At 41.8% G+C, this 14,994-nt stretch overlaps 1 protein-coding gene across 1 annotated transcript in view; it reads right to left on the bottom strand.

Annotated features, from left to right (window-relative positions):
* The window catches only part of LOC126355417 (LIM domain only protein 3-like), a 1,043,148-nt gene that overhangs the window by 304,841 nt on the left and 723,313 nt on the right, over positions 1-14,994 (bottom strand). The window contains exons 3-4 of the mRNA XM_050005721.1: positions 10,841-10,931; positions 7,533-7,670 (exon numbers count right to left, since the gene is read on the bottom strand). Of these exons, the coding sequence (XP_049861678.1) occupies positions 7,533-7,670; positions 10,841-10,926 (224 nt within the window). The 5' untranslated portion in view covers positions 10,927-10,931. The remainder of the gene's footprint in view (positions 1-7,532; positions 7,671-10,840; positions 10,932-14,994) is intronic.

Genomic DNA, 14,994 nt, shown 5'->3' on the forward strand with positions numbered 1-14,994 from the left:
TTAGTCTTTAGTCGAAATTTTTTATTTTGCCTTTTGGCTAGCGGTTTCCGTGCACAGTACCATCCTTAGGCGACGCTATGATCAAAAAACTGCACTTCATAGAACAAAGGTGCAAGAAAAATTAACAAAATATTTTCTCTGTAACAGCAAACGTATGGTATAAAGTGTAACATTAAAATGTATAGGAAGTTCTATACCCCTGGCACGCAGTTATGAAGCTCGCTTCCCAAGTAAGGGTGTCAAATACTAAAAGCAAAGGTCAATTTTGAGCTTTAAATAGATGTAAACTGCAATGGGTAGTCATTAAAGTGCTCTGAAGGTACAGCGTTTCATTTTTACCACTTCAAAAACATATTCTGTGCCATTTGACTCTTTAAATGGCAAAAAAGGAAAAAAAGGAAACTGTAAACAGGGTCCCTTCTTATCGCTATTAGCCGCAATTTGTATCTGTTGAAAGCTGAAAATTGACCTTTACTTCTAGCATTTGACACATATACTTGGGAAGCAAGCGTGACAACTGCGTGCGAGGATCAAGGGGCTACCTAGACATTTTAAGGTTACATTACATACGATGCCTATACAGAAAGTAGATTAAGTTTTCTCCAGCAGTAGCGATTGACAGGGATAACGCGGTCATATTTTTGTCTGAGTGTTAGTCCGTTCAGTCGTCATTCAGCTGTGCCAGACTGAAGTTCTTGTCGTTTCCAGTTATTTCACAAGCAATGTTTTAAATATGTGTCACAACTGAAAATCATGCGATCATACGAATTTGGAATGATCGCTCTCATTAATGAGGTTTTTGTTAGTAAAAACTATAAACCGACCGAAATTTTCCGTCAGCTGTATCAAGTGTACGGAAAGTACGTAATCACTGAAGGTGGAGTGCGTCAGCTATGGACTACTTGTATCAGGATGTCTCCCCAGAGCTTTCGGTGTCTTGGTGTTGTTCATATCACAGAAATTGCCCATCAACCCCCAACAAGATTGGTCGGAGACGAGTCCATGACATGCTCCTCTCGTTCGGTAGCGTTCTACATTTGTTAAATGGGATTGAAGTAGTTGACTTAGGACGAATAGTGTTTCCCGCAAACAATTTTAACACTGAATGAGATTTTCACTCTGCAGCGGAGTGTGCGCTGATATGAAACTTCCTGACAGATTAAAACTGTGTGCCCGACCGAGACTCGAACTCGGGACCTTTGCCTTTCGCGGGCAAGTGCTCTACCAACTGAGCTACCGAAGCACGACTCACGCCCGGTACTCACAGCTTTACTTCTGCCAGTATCCGTCTCCTACCTTCCAAACTTTACAGAAGCTCTCCTGCGAGCTCTCGCAGGAGAGCTTCTGTAAAGTTTGGAAGGTAGGAGACGGATACTGGCAGAAGTAAAGCTGTGAGTACCGGGCGTGAGTAGTGCTTCGGTAGCTCAGTTGGTAGAGCACTTGCCCGCGAAAGGCAAAGGTCCCGAGTTCGAGTCTCGGTCGGGCACACAGTTTTAATCTGTCAGGAAGTTTCAATTTTAACACTGTTTCGGAGTGACGAAGTGCTGCAGTGTATTGCTGAAGGCGCACTAGCTGATCTCGTACGTGACTGCACTGTTTCTTTATCCTTCTGCAGTGAGTGACAACGACTGATTAGGGTCACCATTTAATCTCATGCAAATATACTCCACACAAGAATAACTACAGCACCTAGTTGAATGATCACCTGTTGACTGGGGCATGCATTGCACGCACTCATACCATTATGCACCATCATACATTTTGTTTCTGCCACACTGTGGCGTTGAATGTAATGGAAAGCTGTAAAGATTTCAAATTTCGTAGAGTGACTATAAGTCGCTATACGTCTGCCATGTCCGAGGCAAACTGAATTGCCATATTCCATGTCCGAGGCAAACTGAATTGCCATATTTTCTGCGGTAAAAGGCATCAACACATTGACGCACATTGACGGATCCTGACACACGCCAATGTTCATTAGTCAGTCGTTACTCAAATCGCTGAACTGCAAGTAGATAATTTTTGGGGGTGTGTGTGGTATACTGGTTCGTACCATTTACACCAGAAAACATGGCAGTTCAGTTTACCTCAAACATGGCAGATGTGTAGCTACTCCATGAAATTTAAACTCTTTGACGTAATAAGAACATGTGGAAAGTTTCTTTGCAAGTCTTTGAACTATGGTCGACAAGACCAAGTTACTGACAGCAATAAATAAATGTGAATTCATCTACATCTACATCTACATTTATACTCCGCAAGCCACCCAGCGGTGTGTGGCGGAGGGCACATTACGTGCCACTGTCATTACCTCCCTTCTCTGTTCCAGTCGCGAATGGTTCGCGGGAAGAACGACAGTCTGAAAGCCTCCGTGCACACTCGAATCTCTCTAATTTTACATTGGTGATCTCCTTGGGAGGTATACGTAGGAGGACCAATATATTCGATACCTCATCCAGAAACGCACCCTCTCGAAACCTGGCGAGCAAGCTACACCGCGATGCAGAGGGCCTCTCTTGCAGAGTCTGCCACTTGAGTTTGCTAAACATCTCCGTAACGCTATCACGGTTACCAAATAACCCTGTGACGAAGCGCGCCGCTCTTCTTTGGATCTTCTCTATCTCCTCCGTCAACCCGACCTGGCTTCATAGGAGGACAGTAATTTCGAATGAACGGAGTAGGTCACACCACGTAACAAGACAGAATACAACTTCATTCGTGTGGCCATAATGTCCGTAGTTGCTTTAGAATTACTGAGAGTATTTTAATTCCATCTTCGCAACTACAAGAAAATGTGATTTTGTCACCAAACGCTACCTTCGTTTTATTGAAGTAAAACGTCATCGGTGGTCTGTAAAGAAAGGTATTTAAATTTGTCTCGCTTCTAGATTGTTACAGGTGTTGATTCTTACATGCGATATTCGATACCTAGTTTTTCGCTCATGTCAGGAAACACTCTGTGCACGTCTCTTATTCGTGTTACGCAGTGTTGTTTTGGGCTCACTCCCACAATTCTTTGTAGAACTACGCGCTTTTGATCCTAAACATAAAACAGTTTAACGCTGCTACTCTTTATTTGTATCTTTCTGCCTAAATATATATCGAGTGTTTTGTTTTTTCATTGAGCTAAAGCTGCTGTTTTTTCTTTTCTTTTCCAGCATTTAGTCATACGTTACTCCATTCAGTTATGGTGCTATGTACTTATTTAACGTGTACGAGAAATGGAGTAGTAGTGATGGAACTGAAAATCTAAATGGTGGTTGGGTGACGGGGACGAGGGTTGGGCCAGGAGTTGGCGGCAAAGACGAGTAAACAGTTAGTGCAAAGTAATGAGATAGAGAGTGAATTGAACGAAAGAGAGGAGGCGTCTATCTTTACTGTTTTTGGTGATGTTCATTTTTTTTCTTCGGTGCTTGGTCTGTGATACTCCTGTTTAAAATGATCTGGGAATACTGAGTGGTTTGTATTATACTTCCGTGCCCTCATGTGCTCTTTATATCTTGTTTCAGATGTTTTGCCAGTCATCTCAGTCACAAGAAAATAGCGTGCAATGACCTATCTCAATAAATTCACTTGCAAAATAGGTTATATGTTCAAAAAACGGGATATAAGCATTGCCTGCAAAACAATTAACTCAGTGCATAAACACATGTGTAAAGTAAAATCAAAACTGGATAAATACCAACAATCTAGTACCAAACAGCTCAATTACACAAACTGTGAGACGTGTGCACATTGGAATGACTGGCTTGAAGTTTGGCACAAGATATCAAGAGCAAATCAGTGCAAACCATTCAATATTTGCAGAACACCTCAAAAAGGGATACCATGGACCAGACGCTATAGAAAACGTGTGAATGTTATAAAAACCACTAAAGACAGACACCTCCACCCTTTCCAAGGAGAAAAATCATAAAGACAAAGCATTTACAGACAGTTAACAGCTACACAGTGAACAAACAAATATTATGAACCGAGAACTAAGAAATAATTGAAAGGATGACTTAATGCGAAAAAATAAAAAAGATACTTTCCATTTTCTATCCTTCACCCTCTATCACTGTATCTCCACCTCCACATCCCCTTCATTTCAACTCTTGCTCCTCACCATTTCCCTAAAAATCACTCACCATCCCTCAACTTTACACTCACTGTTCACCTATCTCCGCCTCCATCCCACCTTCCCCACTGCCGCCCCTTCCTGCCCACCTATTTACTATTTCAATTTTCAGTTCCATCACTACTCCTCTATTTCTCTTACACATTGTATAAATATGTAGAAGTATATTTTTTAAAAAATAACACACATGTAATAAACTGCAGGAAGAGAAAAAGAAGAAAAGTTTCCGATCAAAGCAAAACTAATGGAAAAGTTGCTAGCACACGATAAACATTTAGCAGAAAGTTACAAATAAATAATAGTAGGGCTAGATTGTGATGTTCTTAAATTGTGTTTAGTTTAACATAAAAATATGTACAGTAATACAAACTATGGCGAAGTTAGATCAGAATCAACAGAGCCAAACTAAGAAATAACACAAAAACTTGAAAGCACACGGCGTTTCCTGATGTGAGCGAAAAACCAGGAGTGAAATACCTAAGTAAAAATCAACATCTTCTGTAACGAACTGTTTTTCAGTCTAGTAAGAAAGTTAGATGGAAAATATCTGTTATTACAGACCAATGATGATGTTTTACTGCAATAAAACGAAACGCGTTTGGTGACAAAAAACCTGCATTCTTCAATTTCTCTAGGCGTATTTTATGTGGAACTAAATGTCGGATGAAGAGCCTGGCATGAGTGTGCATAGGATACAATATTTCGGCAATCGACCTCGTTGCCATCATCAGGTGCGCTGATGTACTGACCGGCGTGGGCCCGCGCCAGATATATGTAGGACAATCCCCCTCCAGCTCCTGGCACCAGCCCACGCCGGTCAGTACATCAGTGCACCTGATGATGGCAACGTGGTCGATTGCCGAAATATTGTGTCCTATGCACACTCACACCAGGCTGTTCACCCGACATTTTTCGTCAAAAAACATGCAGTTTTTCTTCATGCAAAGACGGAATTAAAATACGCTCAATAAGAATAGAATTACTTTAAGATCTATGGGTATCTATGTTAAAATTTTTTGTTTTCCAATCTTTGCTTGCTTGTGACGTTATACTTCGAAACATTTTGCAGTAATAAACAATATAAGCGAAGCAACGAAAGAATGTGAATCGTGATTTTTGAAAGACCTGTTCATACATCTGCCGCAGTAATTGGTACAAGTTCTTTTGCTCTCACAAGAATTACGACCGACAGTGAAGCGAGTGTGACGAAGACAATACGCTCGCTCATACTTCTGTTGCGGGCTGTAGGGTGTGGGTGGGAGGATGGATGGCGCGCTAGAGGGCCGGTCCGCTCTGTGCCAGCGACGGGAGCTCGTGTTTGGAAGAAAAACGGCGGCGGCCCGCGGCAAACAGAGGGTAGCGCCGCCATCCCTCACTATTAATGGCTGCTCGCGCAAGTTGGCCCGCCTCGGGAGGTATAATCCGTCTGCAATCACACAGATAAGGCGGCCCTTGTAATAACACGGCCGCACGAGGCGGCTGTCCAGCGCCGGCAGTGCTCTGCTCTCAGACCCACCCCGGGCTCTTCATGTCTTGGAACACCACTTGCGAGCCGTGCAGAATTTATGACCGTTCTTGGCAGCTGACAGAACTTCTACACGTGGGGGTGCCGAACGGAAAACAAAGATATGTTGGAATGACCCTGGAAAATGGGAGTGCATGTCTTAAACGAACAGCATACACAACTCCAATAGAAACTGTTATAGACCACTGCTCCAATATCTGAATCTTTATTATACGGATTTGGTGGAAGATGCCATAAAAAAATGCTGAAGCGGTCGTAACAGGTGTGTATAGCCCGTATTAATGACTAACAGAGACTAACAAGCAACGTAAGTCGAAATCTTCGGAAGAAAGGCGAGGCAAAAGTCTCAAAGCTTGTACACAGTAGACTTGTCGTAGTCGTGTTCAGTCGAAAGACTGATTTGACACAGCTTTCCACGCTAATCTTCCCTGTGCAAGCCTCTTTCTTTGAACCTACTTGCTGCAGTTAGCCCTGTTCTCTCTATTCAGAGTTACTCCTTGCACTTCCCTGCATTACCAAATTGACTATTCCTTGATAGCTCGAATCAAATAACAGCATCAATTGCACTTATATTTTCGACTATCAAGGAAATGAAATGAAATGTGCATCTGGCTAGGGCCCCTAGTCAGGTACACTGATCACTTAGTACAAGTCTTCTTAGCTGATGTCACTTCAGAGGCAGAGCTAGTTGGCATATAAACTTGCATTGTTGTAGTAGATGTGGGCTTCGTGTGTATCTTGGCCACAATAATGCGTTCACTATGCTGTTTGTAATAGCTTACCCGCACTCCTATTTTCCTATTCACTATTAAAGCTACTCCTGCATTACCCCTATTTGATTTCGTATTTGTATTACGTAACAATATTTTAAATTTCTGCTCAGCAGTTCCGTAGATAGTGCTGTATATGTGATCTTGTACCAATTTTCGAGCTGTTCTTCTGGTTATTGCCATTCGAAGTTTCATTTGCACAGCACTAGCATTTAACTCATGTAATTTTTGGATGTTACTGCCAGCTGTTGAATATTAATGCTAACTATTCGACTTTGTGCCTGTTACATCTGTCCCGTGCGCGCGCGCACTTGTGTGTGTGTCTGTGAATTTGTATTTTCTTAGTATATAGTTAAGTGCCTAAACGGATATTTTTTCATTTCTTTTTTATCTTGTCATTTATTTTATTACCATAAGGAGAGGTTTTTCTGTCAATATTCATGTGTTCGTTTATCATCTGGTTTTTTGTAATTGTTTTCTGGATACGGCTGTTTTCCTACAACTACTAAATTTGTAAATAGAAATTTAAATGTTTTGTATAGTCAGAGTATATAAGAAACGCCAGAACTTTTCACAACCTCAGTGTACAATCTGGGGTGTTCGCTTCAGCTTATTTAGTCCTTTATTTTTAGGCCACTACAGCTGAAGCGGTTTATTAATACCCAAAATTATTTCTAATAGCTGTGGCAGCCCTACCTACGAGGTTGTCTGTCCTCAACGTACAATGTCCAGTGAGTAAGAGAAAATGTATTGACACAAATATTGACATAGTCAGGTCACTGATGATGCTTATTAAGTAAAAAAAAGAAAAAAAAGGTGAAACGCATACGGCAGAAAAAGTTCACATCATTCAACTGTAATGAGACTGATCCAGAGTGATAACAGGCATACAGATATAGGTCGTAGTTGTTACGCGAAGGTGAAGAGGTTTACACATGATATACTAATAAGTAACTGCATATCACACTTGTGACCCAAATCAAAGATAAGAAAGGTCAAACTAAATCTGACAGACACAATACACTCTTGTATTGCCCTACTTATAGAGCTAAGTGTGAAATTAATGCAACTTAGTGCCAATTCGTAAACAGGATTTGAAACAAAGCAAGTGGCAGACCTGAGGTAGTCGCGGCGGCACAGGATGAGGTCGGCCTTGGTGTAGAGCGTGGAGCCCACCTCCCCCAGGCGGCAGTCGCAGCAGCCGCACTTGAGGCAGTCCTCGTGCCAGAACAGGTCCAGCGCCTTCAGCAGGTACCTGCAACAAAGCAAGTGCTCTCAGGTATACCACATAGCAGGACGCTAAGGCTGGGGCTGCACTAAGAATGTGTGACTCGGTGACCGAATTGTACGAACGTTATTTGCTTATACATCTGTAAGTCTACATTCACTGCCTGAAAAAAAATGAGGCACCCAGAAAGGAGGAGGAAAAGAAATGGAACTTCGCAGGATGAGAGCGCGTGTGAGGTTATTTCAGTGATAACAAAATCGAGTCAAATTGACAAAATAGTTGGCAGGATGAGCTCACATATCACTATGACGTTTCACTGCCACCGACCTTTATTTATGCACTGATTCGCTTGGGAAGGGTATCATAAAACGGAGTATTTTCTCCTGATGTTGTATCTGGTTTTAGATATCCTGGTTGTGGGAACTGGAGCAGAGTACATATCTGAGCTATTTCTACGTATGGAGAACAGATCTGGCGATTTTACTGGCCACGGCATTGTGTCATATCGCAGACAGTTCCTGAAAACATGTGCCGTATGTGTTTGGGCAAAGTCCTATTGAAAAACGGCGCCATGATGCTGTGGCTGGAGAAGTAAGACCTAAGGACATAGACGTCCGTGACTCACCGTTGTGCCGTCAGGAGTTCTCTCAATCACTACCAGCCATGAACTAAAGTCAGCAAGTCTCTCCAAAACATTGACATTGAAGGATCTTTTTCCAAGTCGCAACTATACTCACGAGCGATGGTCATCTAGTGTAATGCAGAACGCTCATTGATCGCTGAACGCAATGCGACGCCATTCATTAACGGCCCAAGCTTTCTCGTCTTGGCACTTCCCCAAACATGACGTGGTTTTAACTGCAGCCCACGTATTGGATGGTAATTTCCAAGTCACTGATGCAACTCTTCGAACAATGATGCGGGATGGCACAGAATGATGCATGGATTCCCTTACTTTTTCTCTAACGGCAGATACAGATGTGAAAGGCTTACAGTATGCTTGCTACACAAAGGTACGATCATGCTTTGCGGTGGACAGACATGGTCGACCGGAACCTCGATGGCGAATATTCCTGCCCGCATGTTCCTATGCATTCCAACACGGGGCTACTGACACATCAGAATTCCTTCCAAATCAGTGTATTGCACGATCTGACTAGCCGGCCAAATCGCGACCCACAATAAGGCCTCTTCCAAGCTCTTGCAGGTGGTGAGAACGCTGTCTTACATGATTACGTGGGATCATTTCAACGAAGAGGAACCGCATTTGAGCCTCAAACATCTATGGAATGTTAGTTCGCAATCTGTGTGTCCTTTTCACTCAAGACCTGACGCTGTCCACGTCATTTATATAAACTTCCATGCCTGTCAACAACACTAAGCACGAACAACACTACCGCACTCTGGTGGCCATTCTACCCACCACAGGGAATTTCTGTTCTAATCATTTACGCACTTTTCAATGGTGTGTACGTGTAGGAAGTGACTGACCACTGACCATGTCTTTTTTTAGCAGGCTGTTTATAGTACCGAATAGAATTTTCGTAATTGACTAAGTATCTACAGCGTTCAGAAATTTTGAGAGAAACGTATTTCTGCCATCAGTTGTATATTGCGTTTTTATTCTCTACCTGGTTCGGTTATTACAACCAACTTCGCAAGAGACCCAGAAAATTCGCTGGATCTCTCCCCAATTGAGTATTACACCGTTTTTCTTTTGTGTAATTGGTTGTAACAACCTAAAGTGGTAGAAAATACACGTACAATCGTTCAGCTGATGTCATATGCTTTTCTAAAAATATAATACTGAAATTTACAGCTTGTATCCTTAATGTAAAAGACTCTGAAAGGCACAACACGAGTGAATTATCCGAATGGGATAGAAATAAGTTAGTGTTTTGCGTATCTGCAGGCAAACAAATTACAAACTGAACAACTCAGTAACGCATTGGTGCACCTATACCCCTGACGTAAGACAGTTATTCGGTTTGGCATTGATTAATAGAATTGTTGAATAGCCTCCTGGGGAATATCGTGACAAATTCCGTCCAGTTGGCTCGTTACATCGTCAAAATGCCGAGATGGTTTGAGGACTTGGCCCACAACACTAACGTTCTCCTTTGAGGAGAGATCCGGCTACATTGCTGGCCAAAGTAGGATTCGCAAGCTCGGAGACAAGTAGCAGAAACTCTCGGAGTGTGCGGGCGGGCATTATCTTGCTGAAATGCAAGCACAGGATGGCTTAGAATATCGTCGACATACCGCTGTGCTGTTAAGAGTTCGGCGAATGACAACCAAAGGAGTCCTGGTTGTCGGGCAATATGGCGGGTGACACTCAGATTGAATCCCACCACTGTCTGGGGCGTTTCCAGACACGTCTTCGCTAATTATCGGCGCTCACTTCGAAGCGGGACTGATTAATGACATACCAGACCGAAGACATGTCTGGGAACGCCTCGAATTGCGGTGGGGTACCAACCTGATTGTCGCTCGCCGTTCGTCCCAACAACCGGAACGGATGGTCTGCGGTGCTATTTCATTTCGTAGCAGGACCCGTTTGGTTGCCATCGGCGGCAATTATAAAGCACAACGGTACGTTAACGATATTCTGCACACTGTTTTGCTGCCCTTGATGGCAAGCTATCCTGGGCTTACATTTCAGCAAGATAACGCCCGACTACACACTGCGAGAGTTTCTACTGCTTGTCTTCGTGCTTACCACACCATATCTTGGCCAGCAAGGTAGTCGGATCTCTCCCCAATTGAGAACTTTTGGATCATTGTGGAAAGGCCCTCCAACCATATCGCGATTTTGACTATCTAACGCGCCAACTGGCCAGAATTCGGCGCGACGACCTTCTGGAAGACATCTAACAACTCTGCCAATCAATGCCAACCCGAATAACTGCTTACATAGGGGCTAGAGATGACCTACCCGTTACTGACTTTCTCCTGAATAAATTACACAATTTTATGAAGTTGTAATCCTTTGTTTGGAGGTACGTGTACATAACACTTACCTATTTCGGCCCCATTCGGATAATTTCTTCGTGGTGGGTCGCTTTTTTCTGTCTTAGAGTGTATTTAAATAAATCAATTAAGAAGCATAGGACACACAGTGAGCTTCAAGGCCCAAATGTCATATCTAGTTGTGTAGTCAAGTGACAGCCTCGTGCAGCGTGGTTTTAGAAGCTTACCTCTCGGTTATCTTCTTCCCACACCCGGCGCACTCCTGTGGGGAGTTGTTCTTCTGCGTCTCCGCCTTCACATCCATCGTCATCATGGATTCTGGAACAAAAGCAAAGAAATCCCTTGACTAACTTTCTTAAACAGATTTTCGATTTAAAATACATTTATAAATTGCGTATGTATTTCTTTGGAGAAATTAACATCACATGTGATAAGCCCATTGTGACATTAATGTTCTATATGGTATCTCATATACTGATATCACGAGATTGGTGCGGTGGATCTAGAATCCTGAATAAACGCATACCAGGCCGACTGACAATTTCTTGTTCACTACCATGAGTACACCGTATTCTCTCCGGAGTATCTCCTTAGTATATGACTGTGCACCATTTCCAGTATCCCAGCACTAAAAGTGACGTTGCTGCGAATAAATCTAGCTGCTCTATACACAAAATTAGTAGGTACGTATTGAAGCTTTTAATAATTTGTGGGTTAGTCAAAACTGAACCATAACATGGCAAAATTATTGCATAACTACAACTGCTATTAATTTAAAAGTATAGCATAGAGTCGATAACAGGAATATAATTGAAGCCAGATGACGTAGAATTCCAAGTGGAGTTACCAAAGGGGTACTCTCTCGTTTTTACTGAGCGAAGTGTCGCAGTGGTTAACACTCTCCACTCACTTTTGGAAGGAGCAATATTCAAATCACCATTCACCATCCAGGTTTATAATGCCTGTTATTTCCGTAAAACGCGTAAGGTTGTTGTTGGAACCAGCACAGCCGCTCATCCTACACCATCCTTGTCGTACCTGAGCTTGAGCCTCTATAATGATGTATTGTTGACGACATACTGTCATAATCTTCTTGGATTACTATAACTTTCCCTATATGATTTAAGCAATCTTCAGTCGTTAGTGGTTGAAGGTAATACTGAACAGTTTATTGATTTTCGGGGACGTATTTGAAATAACAGTGGTCTAAATTAAATACGATAAAATGGTTTTGACGTAAACATGTTTTATTAATGGTGGCTTGTTTCAACCTATATAGATCATCTTCAGACCATAAGGCATCTCTCTCAATCATCCACGGAGCCGATGAGCGGAGCCGATTTGCCTACTGGAAGCCTCATACGTCACCTAGGTCGGTATAACTATATAACAGTACACTGAGCTACAATAATCGATAGACTAATTTGGTACCATCTATCGGACAGGCACGACAAATTCCACATTAAAAAATAATTTCATTTTGTAATGGGGAAACAAGCCGACGCTTCCGATTGACAAAGGACGTCACATAAAACACGTGATCGATCCAATGTAGACATCTCTTGATGTTTAGTCTGCTTAATACCCGAGGGGATTTGGTTATTGTCTGAATGTGATGAAGCCACAAGGTATGGCAATTAAGTTTTCGTTCCAATATCCAAGACATATTTCCATCAGGAGACACTGAGAAAAGTAGTGTTCTGATACTGAAGAAGGACGGAAAAAATTAGTAAATGATTTACTATGATTTCGCACATGGAAAGGAATCTACAAATATCATGTCAGTTACATTTATTGTAGACGTCAATCTCAGATGTTGCTGAATAATTGTACAAACACAGTGAATTTAGGAGGTAGTTCTGCAAATTAATTCTATTAATTCCAGCATGCGTTTAATCTACTGTTCTGCATCAAAGTATCTCGAGAACGTTGACTCGGACTGCGTGTTGTGTGCGTTGGACACACAATATTCAAATCGTTGGGAAATGGGCGTAATTGCGCATGAGAGAGCAGATATACGAAAAGAGGGTACTGTGAGTCTCTACGAAGGTAATGGAAGAGGGTCGGGGTGGGGGTTGGGTGGGTTGGGTAGGGATAGAGAGTCTGCAGATCTAATGTGGTGACAGAGCTTTGACAGCGTTGAAATCAAACAACAGATACCAGTAGTTAAAAATTTAAGTGGAATTTTTAAACGACTGAGGTAACTGGCAACGAAACTATTATTCAAATAAATGTGCAGAATAGATGCGACTGGAGATGTACCATCGGACTTACCCACCCTCTCCCTTTCGAATGCTAATAAATCGCACAATTAAGATAATAACTCATACATTCAAGTTGCTGACAGAGAAAGTTGATCTGTTAGATGAGAACGAGTTTGATTTTAGGAAAGGAAAGGTAATTCTGACGTTGCATTTGATAATGGAGACAAGACAAAAAAAATAGAGTTTGCTGATCTAGAAAAAGGTTTGATAATGGAAAGTGGTGCAAGATGTATGAAGTCATAATAAAAATTGGTGTAGATTGTAGACGAAGACAGGTAAAATATGTGTACGAGAACTAAAAGGAAACAACAAGACCGGTGACCTAGAGAAAAATGGTTGGATTAAAAAGATGAATGGCAGTTATTTAGCCTTTATTCTCTATTGTTAAAATAGTATATTAAGAGACAAGGACGAAAATAAAAGCAAATTTGAGAAATAATAAAATGTAACGGAAGTGAATGATAAGATTCAGTCATGACATTGCAATTATCTGTGCAAATGAAGAAAAATAAAAGAAGCTATTAAAAGGAGTGATCAGTCTACTGAGTACAAATTTTGGTTTTAAGTAAACCGAAGAACGAAGCAAGTATTGAAGAGCAACAGAAATGAAAGTAGTAACGCGTTTATCCAAACTGGGAGCCGCATAATATACAAAGTGGAGGAACCCTGCTATCTTGGAAGCAAAATAATTCTTGATGGAGGAAGTGCTACAGGTATGGAAATCAAACTATCAGAGAATACCATAACTGCGATTCTGAGAGGTGAAGCTATTAACGCAATTTTGTCTACAATTAAACAGTTACACAACTTTTTGAATGTTTGTTCTGTACTATAAGAACTATCTGTATAACGGTTTTATTTTTTTATTATGAAATCTGACTGCAAAAGGTGAAAGTGAAAGAATCTGCGACATACAATGACTATTCTTGAACACAGAATCCCTTACTTTTTATGTTAAAGTGTGTCTTGATCTGCCTTCTACAATTGAAGTGATGGTTTTTGGAACATGCGAATAATGTTCTTTATTTTACCTGCATTATTGCAATAAAAGTGAATCATGGTTGAGTGAATTATTGTTCACTTTGCTTCTTGGCACCAGCTGCTACCGTAAAAAAACTGGTATCAACTGTGAGCCTTAATCGACCATATTCGACACTTCGAGAAACGCTGAAATAACTTCTGTACGTGTTTCATTATTTCTACTTACAATGCTTGTCCCCTGCTTATCAATCCTTTGCACGCACTCCCATGAAATCCATACCCAACTCTGCTCTCGTTGCTGCCGTTCGACGCGCAATGAAGTCGCATCCCTTCAGCCAGGAGTCTCTACCGGCGTTCCACGCTGTGATCAAGTTTACAGCAAGCAACGAAACATGCGCCTTTCACCTGATCATCATAGAAGCGCAATACTCTTCAGAACAATTATTTTCTTTATGGTACTTTTACAGTCAACTACGTTAAGGGGGCACTGTGATCGGGAGCAAACTATTCATTTAAATAGAAAGAATTTCAATCATCTCTTTATTAGAAACTTGTGAGGATACGGTCACCTCATAGCAAGCAAAGACGGCATTACTCGTTAAAGAAGTCTACAAGTATCAATTATCGGCCTTAATTAGATGATGTATTCTCTGATAACGTACGTTTGGAGTCCAATATTGAGTGGAGGAGAATCACGGGCTTGGGAAAACACAAAAGGAAGAGAATCGGAACGTTTGGGTTACGTTGTTACAGAAGGACGGTAGACAAGAAAGATATGTAGATGTCTTCTGTGGAATCGGCGATGAAAAGAATTTTTTGAAAACCTAAAATAGACGACCTAAAATAGACGACCAACCCCCCCCCCCCCTCTGAACCATGGATCTTGCCGTTGGTGGGGATAGGTGCAACCAAAACGGAGGGGTATCTGTTGAGAGACCAGACAAACGTGTGGTTAATGAAGAGGGGCAGCAGCCTTTTCAATAGTTGCAGGGGCAACAGTCTGGATGATTGACTGATCTGGTCTTGTAACATAACCAAACCTGCCTTGCTGTACTGGTACTTCGAACGGCTCAAAACAAGGGGAAACTACAGCCGTAATTTTTCCCGATGGCATGCAGCTTTACTGTATGGTTAAA

Source organism: Schistocerca gregaria, chromosome 3 (genome assembly GCF_023897955.1).
Source record: "Schistocerca gregaria isolate iqSchGreg1 chromosome 3, iqSchGreg1.2, whole genome shotgun sequence".
NCBI lineage: Eukaryota > Metazoa > Arthropoda > Insecta > Orthoptera > Acrididae > Schistocerca > Schistocerca gregaria.